At 38.5% G+C, this 12,338-nt stretch overlaps 1 protein-coding gene across 6 annotated transcripts in view; it reads left to right on the top strand.

The window, feature by feature from the left end:
• Nucleotides 1–12,338, top strand: part of dlg2 (discs, large homolog 2 (Drosophila)) — an 823,880-nt gene that overhangs the window by 395,527 nt on the left and 416,015 nt on the right. For all 6 annotated transcript variants that reach the window (XM_072263309.1, XM_072263307.1, XM_072263311.1 and 3 more), the window contains one exon: nucleotides 6,025–6,149. In XM_072263309.1, coding sequence (XP_072119410.1) covers nucleotides 6,025–6,149 — 125 coding nt within the window. The remainder of the gene's footprint in view (nucleotides 1–6,024; nucleotides 6,150–12,338) is intronic.

Here is a 12,338-nt window from a genome sequence, read left to right as displayed (position 1 = left end):
ATGAGTTCTTCTGATGACTGAATATTCTTTCATCATTTAGAAAATACTAGATCAACACCAGTTGGTTCACATTTGTCTTTCAGTGGAGGAAGTCTATCATCCTTACCTGGTCTGGCCTGCATGTGATTCCAGGTCCAGTGCATGTGGTTGATGCTCAAATGCACTCTGAAATGGTCTTTGCGTGCTACTCACTTGTATCACTGCTGTTACTATGTTCAGTAAGAGAAATATTAGAGCTGAATGGAGTAAACTCAGATTAAGTCCATTTTTAAGATTAGTTCATTTACCACATGCGCATTGAAGCATTGAAGTATGCAGTGAAATGTTTTGTTTGAGTCAGGTCATATCAGTGAGGACTCTGCAAGTAAACCTCGTGCTTTCAGTGTCAGCATAGCATGCCTACAACTCACACGTTTGGAATGTGGGAGGAAATCAGAGCACCCAGAGGAAGCCCATGAGGTCGCAGGGCGAATGTATAAACTCCTTACAGGCAGCAACAGGAATTGAACTCCTATTGGAGATCACTGGCACTGTAATACAATGCACTAACCATTATGCAACCGATTGACCTATTGGCATTGACTTCTTAGCCCAGTTGACCTTGTGAAGTATTCCTCACAAACATCTGGGTAATGACATCTAAATAAGGAGAGTTATCCAATAGACCTTACGTAATTGTATGCACAGCATTATATGTTGCAGGCAATCTACCAGCCTCCTCCGTTATAATCTCTGGATTGGTTTTGTCCTCCTAGCTGTACAGACCCCTACAGAGTTGGTGAAACAGTGATAAACAGGTAGAAGAGAGTTAGTATGTAGTCTTCAACATTGACCAGATCCAATGAACTCTCATGGCATCAGGTCAAACAGAAACAAGAAAACTGTCATTTCAATATAACCTACAATCGTCCTCAGTTGATGAATCAGTGCTCCTCCATTATAAAAGAACAGCAAAAATAGCAAAGGTACAAGATGTACTCTGTGCAGGGGAATTCACTGTTGACCACTAGGAGTGGCTTTGTAGCATTACCATGGTCTGAGCTGGCTGAATCCTAAAGGAGATGGCTGCCAGACTAGATAGGCAATAGGAAGTGAGTGAACCAACACAAAGGATAAAAATATTTGGCTTAATCCTAATCAGTCCTAAAGACAGACTAGTGGCAGATATATCTGTCTATGATAGCAATGTTGAAGTGATTACCACGTAGCTCTTTCTTCATATCAATAATGCATATAGCACTACAAACTTGCTAAATAGTGATCAGCTCTGGCAGGCTCCAGCAATTAAGTTCTAAAGACACAAATGAGGTACTTGCAATCATAGTCAGGCAGAAAAGGCAAATAGTGCCATCGTGCCTTTCTCTTCAGATTCTTCAACATCACAGAAGCCAGTCTACAGCAAATCCAATTCCCTCCACATGTTATCAATAAACAGCTATAGGCACTGGATACGGTGAAACCTATGAAGGTTTACACCTCAAAAATGTCTGTGGCTAACCAAGCAGTTCCAGTACAATTATAACACTGGCATTTACTTGACAATATGGAACAGGTATATGCTGTTTATAAACAAAACAGGAAATATCCAATCTAACACAGTTATTAGCAAAGAGACAGAAGCTCTCTCTGACGGTGTTATCAGAGACACTCATTCATAAATAGCCAACTCACAATGCCACACTTGTGTTTTTCCAGGGCCTCTAGGGTCCAAGTTCTAGTCCAAAAGTTGACTAAAGAGGTGTGCAATCTAACAGAGAGTGAGTCTTAGTCACTTTTCTTGTGATTACAAGACCAACGTGGAATGCTGCAAGTTTGATTCACTGATTTATTGGCGGATGGCAATTGTGGACAGCGGTGAACCTGCCTGGCCTCAGTCGTAGCAAGGACAAGTCCTCAAGCCGCGGTGTCGCTTGTTTACAGCCACCCAGGAGAAGGGCGTTGGAGTTGGTACTGCCTACCAGTGTTCGCTCAGCAGAAGACTAGCTATACTGTGTTCAATTGCAGATTTCTGCAACATTCATGGTCTCAGGGTTTTGGACTATATTTTTTTGGGTGACTGTATTTCATTGATACCTTATATGTGCTTTCTATCTTATTTGCTTGCTATCTCATATGTGCTATATGTGCCTTGCATTGTGTGTGACTGGCAATACTGTGCTTTGCACCTTGTCCCTGGAGTAACACTGTTTTGTTTGGCTGTAGTCATAGGTATTCATGTATGGTTGAATGACAATAAACTTGAACTTGAACTTGAATTGCAGTGGTGAGGTAAGAATGATTGGAATGATCTTATCTATAAAATGCATTGCAGTTACTTGACTTATACATAATGGTAGCACCATCCAAAGCAGTAACTTGTCCAACCAAGAAGTACTACGAGGGTAGCTAGCACATGGGAACACCAGATGGAAGCACATGGTTTCCCTCCAAATTTCACACCATACTGACTTGGAAGCATATCACTGTTCTTGCATCATTGCTCCTTTTAAACTCTGAAATTCCCTATCCAATAACAAGTAAGTGTGCTTTCAGCTGAATTACCCTATTCTTAAGAATTCTTCAGATGGTGTTGGTTCATGAAAAAACTCATCATAGCCCTCTGAAGGACAGTTAGGGATGGGTAGTAATTGCTGGTCTTGCCACTGATGTCCACATGCTGAAACTAAATAATATAAAATTGTGTCCACCAATGGATGGATTAATGACTTTGGTGGATGTATATGCAAAAAAGATAATGAAGCCAAGAATAGATATAGGGTTGATAATGTTATTTTAGAGCACTGAAATTTATGAATATAGAGAATAGAATTGTTTGAAATCCTGATATTCAGAGAGTTAACAGTGAAAGAACGTTATTGTTTTCCTCCAGTGTATATTCTAGAAATTAACCTTATGCCAGCAAGTAATGTAAACCAAGATTAGCATGCAATAAATCAAGAAATGATTCTCTGCAAGACACTAAATATGATGTTATATAGCAGGAAGTGAAACTATTGATTAAAACATAGTATAGCTGGACAGCTGTGGAATAATGCAAGTTTAATACCACAAAGTAATAGAAGAGTATAGTACACAACTGTGTTAATTGCCACAAAGGGGTCAACAAGAAAGAGAAAAATTCATCATGATCCCATTCATAAAGGTTGAAGAAGCTTTTATTGTTTACACAGATTTCATGGGGCTCAAGCACATTCCAGCTCACTCTATAATCCATATCAGTTAGAGGTTACATTTGGCAAATTGCAAGCTTTTAGTCTCTGTTTCTGTAATAAATAAATCATACTGGAGATCACTTGGCTGCATTTTATTTATTTCTGATTTCTTCATTGCCTGAATAAAGTAAGCTAAAGTAAGATTATGTCACCACTGAATTTCTAACTGTACAAAAAATTACTACCACTATAGAAATATAGTGAATAGGTTCCAAGAAGAAAGATTTTGATTATAGTGCATTTGTGTAACTGCCTCAAAAATATAGTGACCTTTTCTATATGATTTCCAGTGTCACTTTGGATATTTTTGAGACTGGTTAATGTGATCTTACTCTTAACGAAAGGCTGCTGCAGCAAATCTGTCTTTTCAGATTCTACCACATCTGAAGATGTTATTCCTTTCATATATAGATAAAATGCTTATTGTTTTATTTTGTTTTGATTATTTTATGGTGTAATTTCAGCTGGGAGATTTTATGAACAGATAATCTTACTTTGCTTTCACTGAGCCATTCTTAAAGTGGCCTATTACAAGTTAATTATAATGCTTATCAAATGTGCAAAGCTGTAAAAAGTACAATCAAAATAAATTTTCTAAACAACACAGCAAGTCCAGTTGTTTTGATTTACCTAGATGACTGAGATTCTCCTTAAACAATCAAAATAAAACTGAATGAACAACTGATTAACTTACTCTAATGTTTTGAAATTAAGAACTGGAACCTGGAAAACAAATGTAGCACCATTTTATAGCAGTTTATTTTCCTGAGCCGGTCTTGGGTACCGTGTATAGCAATTGGTGGGATATTCTGAGATAGGTTGTTGCCAACATAGTAATCAGGATTATTTAAGTCAAGATGTCTCTATGAAAACCGCAAACTATAAATGTTGCATGTGTAGTTGTAATTCAGACATATGAGTAAAATATTTTGGGATCATGTACATAATTGGTCAATGTACATTTCAGTGTACCTAATAAAAGTAGCAGTAAAAAGACATATATAATAGATTTTGTAAGTAATTGATTTATAATATCAGCTTATTGAGTAGAGTATTTCACACATCATTACTGTCTCTGATTTACAATCAGTTTAAGTCAGTAAATTTACAATTAAAACAAACTTCAGAGTGATACTGGGACTGGAACATAGAACATTGCAACACAGTACAGCCCTTTGGCCCATGATGTTGTGCCAAATGTTTAACCTTCTCAATCTAACCCTTACCTCCTACATAACCCTCCATTTTTTTTATCATTCATATGCCGATCTAAGAGTTCCTTTAATGCCTCTAATGTATCTGCCTCTACACCATCCCTGTAAGGCTTTCCACACACTCACCACTCTCTGTGTAAAGAACTTACCTCTAACATCACCCCATGTACTATCCTCCAATCACCTTAAAATTATGCCCCCTTTTATTAGCCATTTCTGTTCTGGGGAAAAATGTCTCTGGCTGTCCACTGTATTTTTGCCTCTTATCATCTCTTCATCAGGTCACCTCTCATCCTCCTTCACTCCAAAGAGAAAAGCCTTAACTCGTTCAACCTATGAAATATACCTCTAGTTCCAGCAGTATCCTCTGCACCCTTTCTAAAGCTTCCACATCCTTCCTATAATGATGCAACTAGAACTGATACAATATTCCAAGTGTGGTTTACCCAGGGTTTTATAGAGCTGCAACATTACCTCGTGGCTCTTGAACTCAATTCCCCAACTAAAGAAGGCAAACACATGTTATGCCTTCTTAACAGCTCTATGAACTTGTGCCAAAAATTACAATATTTGTTAAATAGACTGGTGACCAAAATGATAAAAGATAAACATGAAGAATAATATATAGGTTAAAAAATGGGCAACAAGTGTAGACATAAATCCTGTTGAAATGCTTAACAATTAAATTAAAGAAGACCTGCTGAATTAAATGCAGAATTATGAGTGGATGAGCTAAATTAACCAATTTGTTTTTCAGATTATTAATTTGCCTTGAAATTTTGTGACCACATTTAAACATACTTGAATTCTTATAATTGTTTGATTGGATTTACATATTGATTAAATTGTTATGAGTATATTTATTAATAGTTGTAAGAAATGTATTTCTGAAGACTATTCAATTTAGTGCTTTTGAATATTTATTGCGTAGGATTAATTCTAGTCATGTTTAAATTTTATAGTTTATATGTTATTTCTATGAGATTATAATAGTTAATGCTAAAGAGTGTCAGATAAATCAGCAACAGAAGAATCACATCAGGATCTCAGTATCTTGTAATAAGTCAATGTTACAACCAAAAATAGAATCAATAAATTATAACACAGATTTGTCCAAATGTATGTTAAGTCTATTTGTTGATTAAAAATAATGGAAACTTAAGTCAGCTGCTGAATTGTTAAGTTTTTGGGAGCAGTCTGAAAATGTTACTCAGTCATGTCAAATTCCCATAATCATATTCCATTTTCTTTCCTCCTGAGAACTCTTTCAATTGCTGTGACCTCTTCTTCACATTTGTTAAAGCAAAACTGAATTATTTTGGTTATATTGGGCTTACTACTTTGATGCCAATACATTAATTGTAAGCAGTAGAGACTGTACAATTGAAACTCATTTTATGTTGACCCCTTAAGTTTCCTATTACCCTGATTAGCATGCAGTCACAAGACAGCTATTACAGAGCATTCACCATATCTTCTCCTTCCTGAATTCACAGTTTGCTTTTGGAGCATGTACCCTTGTTACAGACTGACTTTCCCCTCAGACTTTTGTCAGTTTATCCGATTAAATTCAATTCACCCATTTCCTTTACTGACAGGGTAATTCTGGCCTGGGATTCAGTATTGCAGGAGGCACAGATAATCCTCACATTGGAGATGACCCTGGGATATTTATTACTAAAATTATACCCAGTGGAGCAGCAGCTCAGGATGGACGGCTCAGGTAAACTGCATGCATTATTAGATTTTCCATCTTTGTTCCTTCATTAATGCAGAAAACCATATATCTTGAAAATAAAATAGAATTTGCATAGTACAAATGGTGGACCAGATGAGGGATAGTTACAGTGGCAGAGTAGGAGGAGTGCAGGTATCTTGGAGAATTGATCTTTGTAGATAGAGTACATTAAGTTTAAAAAGTGGTCATAGAACTTAATGTTCAACATAGGCTTTTTGTCAAGTTGAAGAGAAATTAGATCATTTGAATGCTACAGGATTTCGGCCAATGAAAAGAATAACACAATGAAGAATTAAGAACCTAACTGCCTATTGTATGGCCTCAACAGTTTTCCTTCCAAGTCACTGGTACATCTGACCTACTGATTTCTTCAGAAATCCACACACGTGTGATGGAGTTCAGCAAAGGATAATTGGTGGTTCAGTAATTAAGGGGAGGATGGATGGCATCCTTTCTCAATAGAATTGAGGGGCTCAAGTGATACTTTGCCTAGGTGAGGGGCATTGGACATTATCTTAAAAGGGGAGGTTCTGGCTGTTCTGGGCAGCAATGTAGGAATGTGGGAAAATGTAGACAAGTGGTGATGTTCTAAGAATATAAATTAAGAATTAAAATGTCAAAAAATGCAACTTCTATGGTAACGATTATCTGCAAATTAGCACATATTTAATGCACTAAGGAAGTGAGATTTAAATAGTGCTGTGATAAAGTGTGTTCCGTTACTTAAGATATTTGGGTTGTAAAGTTAAAGGTGTGTGATTATAAATGTCATGTGCTGTATTTATTATCCATTTTGAATTATCAGAGAATTTTAATGTGGGTTTGATTAAGTTACTGCATTTGAATTGCAGCAGTATTTGAGTTGGTTAGCTAGTGACTTCCAGGAATCTGACTGTGCACCAGTGAAAATATGTTTAATTCCATAGCTGGATGGTATCTGACTTCACGATGAACTTGTAGGATGTGGTTCTTTTGATCTTGGTCCTCTAGCTGATAGTTATGGGTTTGGTAAATAAACAAAAACTGATTTGCTTGAGTTGCAGCAATATATTTTGTAGAAGGTTCACAAAGTAAACGTTTTGTAAGTGAATGTTTAATATTGTCTAGAGGACCAGTTTGTCACAGGTGTTTTTAAGTTTCTTGAATTTCTTTATAGCTGTACTCAACCAGGCAAGTCAAGAATATGCTGTAACATAACACTCCTGACTTCTACATAGTCGACAGCAGAAGAAGTTTTTAGAGTGAATAGTTTATATCTGGTTACATCTTAATGTGTACTTTCAGTTTAGTTTCAGGTTAATTGTAATCCATAAGCTATTAATGACTAAAAATTTGGTAATATTGAATGTTAATGTGAAGTGTTTAGATTTTTGCTTGTAAGTGTTGCACAAATATTATCTGTCACTTATTATCCCAGGCCTAATTTAGCCAAGTAATGTTGCGTATGGGCATGGACTGCACCATTATTTGAGGAAGTGTGAATGAACTTGAAGACTATGCAGTCATCAGCAAACATGTTCACTTATGAACTAGGAATGAAAAAAGAATAGGGATTAAACAGGTGATATGGTGGTTGGGCCAATGACACCGGAGACACAAAGTTAGAAAATAATATAAACTAGGCTGCAAAAGCTTTTTCAGATATATAAAGGGGAAAAGAGAGGCAAGAGTGGACATCGGACTGCTAGAAAAAAGTAGTGGATGCACCAATCTTCACTGTGGAAGACACCAGCAGGTTGTCAGACATTTGAGGTGTTAGGGGGCAGAAGTGAATTTAGTAGGTATTATTGAAGAGAAGGTGCTTGGGAAGCTGAAAGATATGAAGGCAGATAAGTCACCTGGATCAGGTGAACTACACCCCAGATTTCTGAAAGAGGTAGTTGAAGAAATTGTGAGGGTATTAGTAGTGATTTTTCAAGAATCACTAGATTCTGGAATATTTAAGGAATGTCACTCCATTCTTTAACAAAGGACAGAGGAAAAGTACTGGAAATTATAGGCCAGTTAGCCTGACTTCAGTGGATGGCAATATGTTACTAAGGATAAGGCTTCAGTGTACTTGGAGGCACATGATAAGTGGAAGTAAGTATAGTTTGCTTAGGGGATAATATTGCCTAACAAATCTGTTGGAATTCTTTGAGGAAATAACAGCTGGATAAACAAAGAAGAGTCAGTAGATGTTGATTATTTGGATTTTCAGGAGGTCTTTGACAAGGTATTGCACACGAAGCTGCAAAACTAGATGAAGAGCTCATGGTACTACAGGAAAGATACTAGCATGTACAAAAGTTGGTTGACTGGCAGAATGCAAAGGATAGGGATAAATCCAGAGATTTCTACCCTTGAGGTCCTGCTTTTCAGCTTTCCACCCAACTACGTATAGTCTCTCTTCAGGACCTCATCCCTTTTCTTACTTAGGTTGTTGGCACCGATATGTACTATGACATCCGGCCATTCACCCTCTCTCTTGAAAATGCTTTGGATCTGATCTGAGATATTCCTGACCCTGGCACCTGGGAGGCAACATACCATCTGGGTGTCTTTTTCACATCTACAGAATCTCCTGTCTGCTTCTCTAACTATGGATTCCCCATCACTACTGCACTCCTATTGTCCCCCTTCCCTTTGGAGGATGTTTCAACTAGCGGTAGAGACTAAGACCAGAGGGCACACCCTCAGAATTGAAGGACATCCCTTTACAAAAGAGATGAGAAGGAATTTTTTTAGCCGGATGGTGGTGAATCTGTTGAATTCATTGCCACAGAGGCCTGTGAAAGCCAAATCATTGGTCATATTTAAAGTTGAAGTTGATAGGTTCTTGATTGCTATGAGCTTCAAAGGTTATAGGAAGAAGACAAGAGAATGGGCTTGAGAGGCATGACGTCTCATGGAGCAGACTCAATGAGCCGAATGTCCAAATTCCGCTCCTACGTTCTATGTCTTTTGGTATAAGATTGCCGTTGAAATCTGGAGCAACAAACAATCTGAAGGAGAAACTCAACAGGTTAGAACCCAGAGCAACACAGGAACAGGCCCTTTAACCCATAATATTGTGCCAAACCAATTAAATTAGTTATTAAATGCCCAACTAAATTAATCTCTTCTGCTTACACAATGGCTATATCCTTCCATTTTCCTCACAAGCATGTGCCCACCTAAACATCTCCTAAAAATCCCTATGCATCTGCCTCTACCTCCAACAGGCACCCACCAGATGCTGTTTGTCTACTCTATCTATAACTCTCATAATCTCATAAAGCTCTATCAGATCTCCTCAGCCTCTGCCTCTCTAGAGAAAACAACCCAAATTGTTTTGACCATCCTCTCTTTCTAGCACATGCCCTCTAATCCAGGCAGCATCCAGGCAAACCTCTTCTGCACCTTCTCCATGCTATATCACAAAATAAATAAAATAAACTCCATCTGTTATTTGTTCACCCATATCTGCAATTGATCTATGTCTTGCAGTATTCTTTGCCAGTCTTCTCTGCTGTTCACAACACCATCAATCTTGGTATCACCTACAAACTTGCTAACCCACTCATCAACATTTTCATCCAGGTTATTTATATACATCACAAACAGCAGAGGTCCCAGAACAGATCCCTGTGGAAATCCATTAATCATAGACCTCCAGCTAGAATGTTCCTTTGACCACCACATTTTGTCTTCTATGGGTAAGCCAGTTTCTGAATCTAAATAGGCATTTAAACATGGATTCCATGCATCTTAATCTTCTGGATGAGCCTCCCTTGAAAGACATTGTGAAATGCTTTACTAAGATCTATGTCGACAAGATCCACAGCCCTGCCTTCGTCAATCATTCTTGGCACCTCAATAAAAAACACAATCAAGTTAGTAAGACACAATTTGCCCTACACAAAGTCATGCTAGTTCTCCCTTATTAGGCCATGGTTTTACAAATACTTATAAATCCTATCCCTAAATATTCTCTCCAATAACTTCTCAACCACTGTCAAGAAACTCACCAGCCTATAGTTTCCAGGATTATCCCTGGTTCCGTTCTTGTGTAATGGAACATTAGCTACCCATCAATCCTCTAGGCTTTCACCTGTAGTTGGAGACGACACAAAGATATTGGTCAAGGCCCCAAAATCTCTTCTCTTACCTCTCTCAATAACCTGGGGTACAGTATATCCTATCAGGCCTTGGTGACTTATCCACCTTAATGCTTCTAAGAGATCCAAAACTACCTCCTCCTTTACTTCAAAATGCCCAGCATATTAATATGCTCTGCACTGATTTCCTTATCCTCCACGTCAATTCCTTGGTAAATACATTAAGGACTTCACCCACATCCTCTGCATCCAAGCAAATGTTTTCCCCTTTATCCTTGAGTGGCCCCACCATCTCTCTGGTTATACTCTTGCTGTTGATGTATGTATAGAATGCCTTTGGATTCTCTTTAATCTGATTTGCGAAAGACTTTCATTGGACTCTTGATTTCTTTTCTGGCATCTTTATAATCCTCAAGTGCTCTGTTTGATTCTTGCTTCCTGACTTTTTCTTCTTAACTAAATTCATCACCTCTCTGGACATCCAAGGTTCTCTTACCCAACCATCCTTGCCCTTCCTTCTGACTGGAATATTCCGGTCCTGTACTCTGTGTAGTTGGTCTTTAAATACCCTCCACATGTTGGATGTGGACTAGCTCAAAAACAATTCTTCCCAATTAACTCTCCCTACTTCCTACCTAATGCTCTCATAATTTTCCCTGCTCCAATTTAAATCTCCCCCAAGATCCTTACTTATCCCTTTCTACAGCTATCTTAAAACTTAAGACATTGTGGTCACTATTCCCTAACTGCTCACCCACTGAAAGGTCGGTCAACTGACCAGGCACTACGCAGCACCAGGTCCAGTATAGCCCTTCCTCTTATTGGACTATCTACATATTGATTTTAGCAATACATAGCTATCCTGGATGTACCTATCAATTTCTGCGCCATCTGGGATCCCAACCAGACTATTGGTTCCCCTAAGTTTATGTGTAATCCATCTCCCTTGTACAGGTCACCCTGCCCCAGAAAAGATTCCAATGATGCAAGAACCTGAAACTTTGACACTGCACCAGTTCCTTGGCCACTCATTCATCTGTACTATCATCCTATTCCTTACTTGATTTGCACATGACAATCACTGGAAGTAATCTTGAAAGTCCTGTTTTTCAGCTTCTTTCCTAACTCTATATACTCATTGTGCAGGACCTCTTCTCCATTTCTACCAATGCCATTTGTTCCAATGTGCACTATGACCTCTGGTTGCTCACCCTCCCCCATAAGAATCTCCTTATCTAGGGCAGTGTACTGACCTAAATGAGTGCTAAACTCAAAATTTCAGAGAAAGCACAAGTAAGAACAGGTAGGTTCTGTTGTCTGCAAATCCTTAGTCCTTAATTCAGTGTAGACAGGAGGGTAGGTAAGACAATGAAAAGCACTGTCCTAGATAAGTGTGAGACAGTGCATTGTTAAGGGCAACAGTATTGATGAGCAGAGGGATCTTGGGGTCCAAGTTCATAGCTCCCTGAAAGTGACTATAGAGTTGGTGGGATGGTTAAGAAGGCATATGGCATGCTTGTGTTTATTAGTCAAGGCACTGAGTTCAAAAGTCGAGAAGTCATGTTGTGGCTTTATAAAACTCTAGTTAGTCTGTATCAGGAGTAGTTCATACAGTACAGCACACACAAAATGCTGGAAGAATTCAGCATCCACTGTATGTAAATGAATATATAGTTGATGTTTCAGTCCAAGACCCTTCATCAGGACTGGAAAGGAAAGGGGAAGATGCCAGAACAAAAAGGTAGGGGGAAGTAAAGAAGAACTAGCTAGAAAGCTGATAGGTGAAGCCATGTGAGTGGGAAAGGTAAAGGGCTGGAGAAGAAGGAATCTAATAGGAGAGGAGAGTGGACCATGGGAGAAATGGAAGAAGGAGGGACACTAGGGGAGGTAAGGAGAAGAGTGGGAGGCCAGAGTAGGGAATTGAAGAAGAGAGAAGGGGGAGGGAAAATAAATTACTTGAAGGAGAAATTGATATTATTGCCTACAGTTCTGGTCACCTCATTGTAGGAAGGATGTCAAGGCTTTGGAGAGGGGACAGAAGAGATTTACCAGGATGCTGCCTGGATCAGAGGGTATGTGCTATAATGAGAGGTTT

Source organism: Mobula birostris, chromosome 7, assembly GCF_030028105.1.
Source record: "Mobula birostris isolate sMobBir1 chromosome 7, sMobBir1.hap1, whole genome shotgun sequence".
NCBI classification, from domain to species: domain Eukaryota; kingdom Metazoa; phylum Chordata; class Chondrichthyes; order Myliobatiformes; family Myliobatidae; genus Mobula; species Mobula birostris.
Note: the sequence above shows the minus strand (reverse complement) of the source record. Positions and strands in the feature narration are given on the sequence as shown.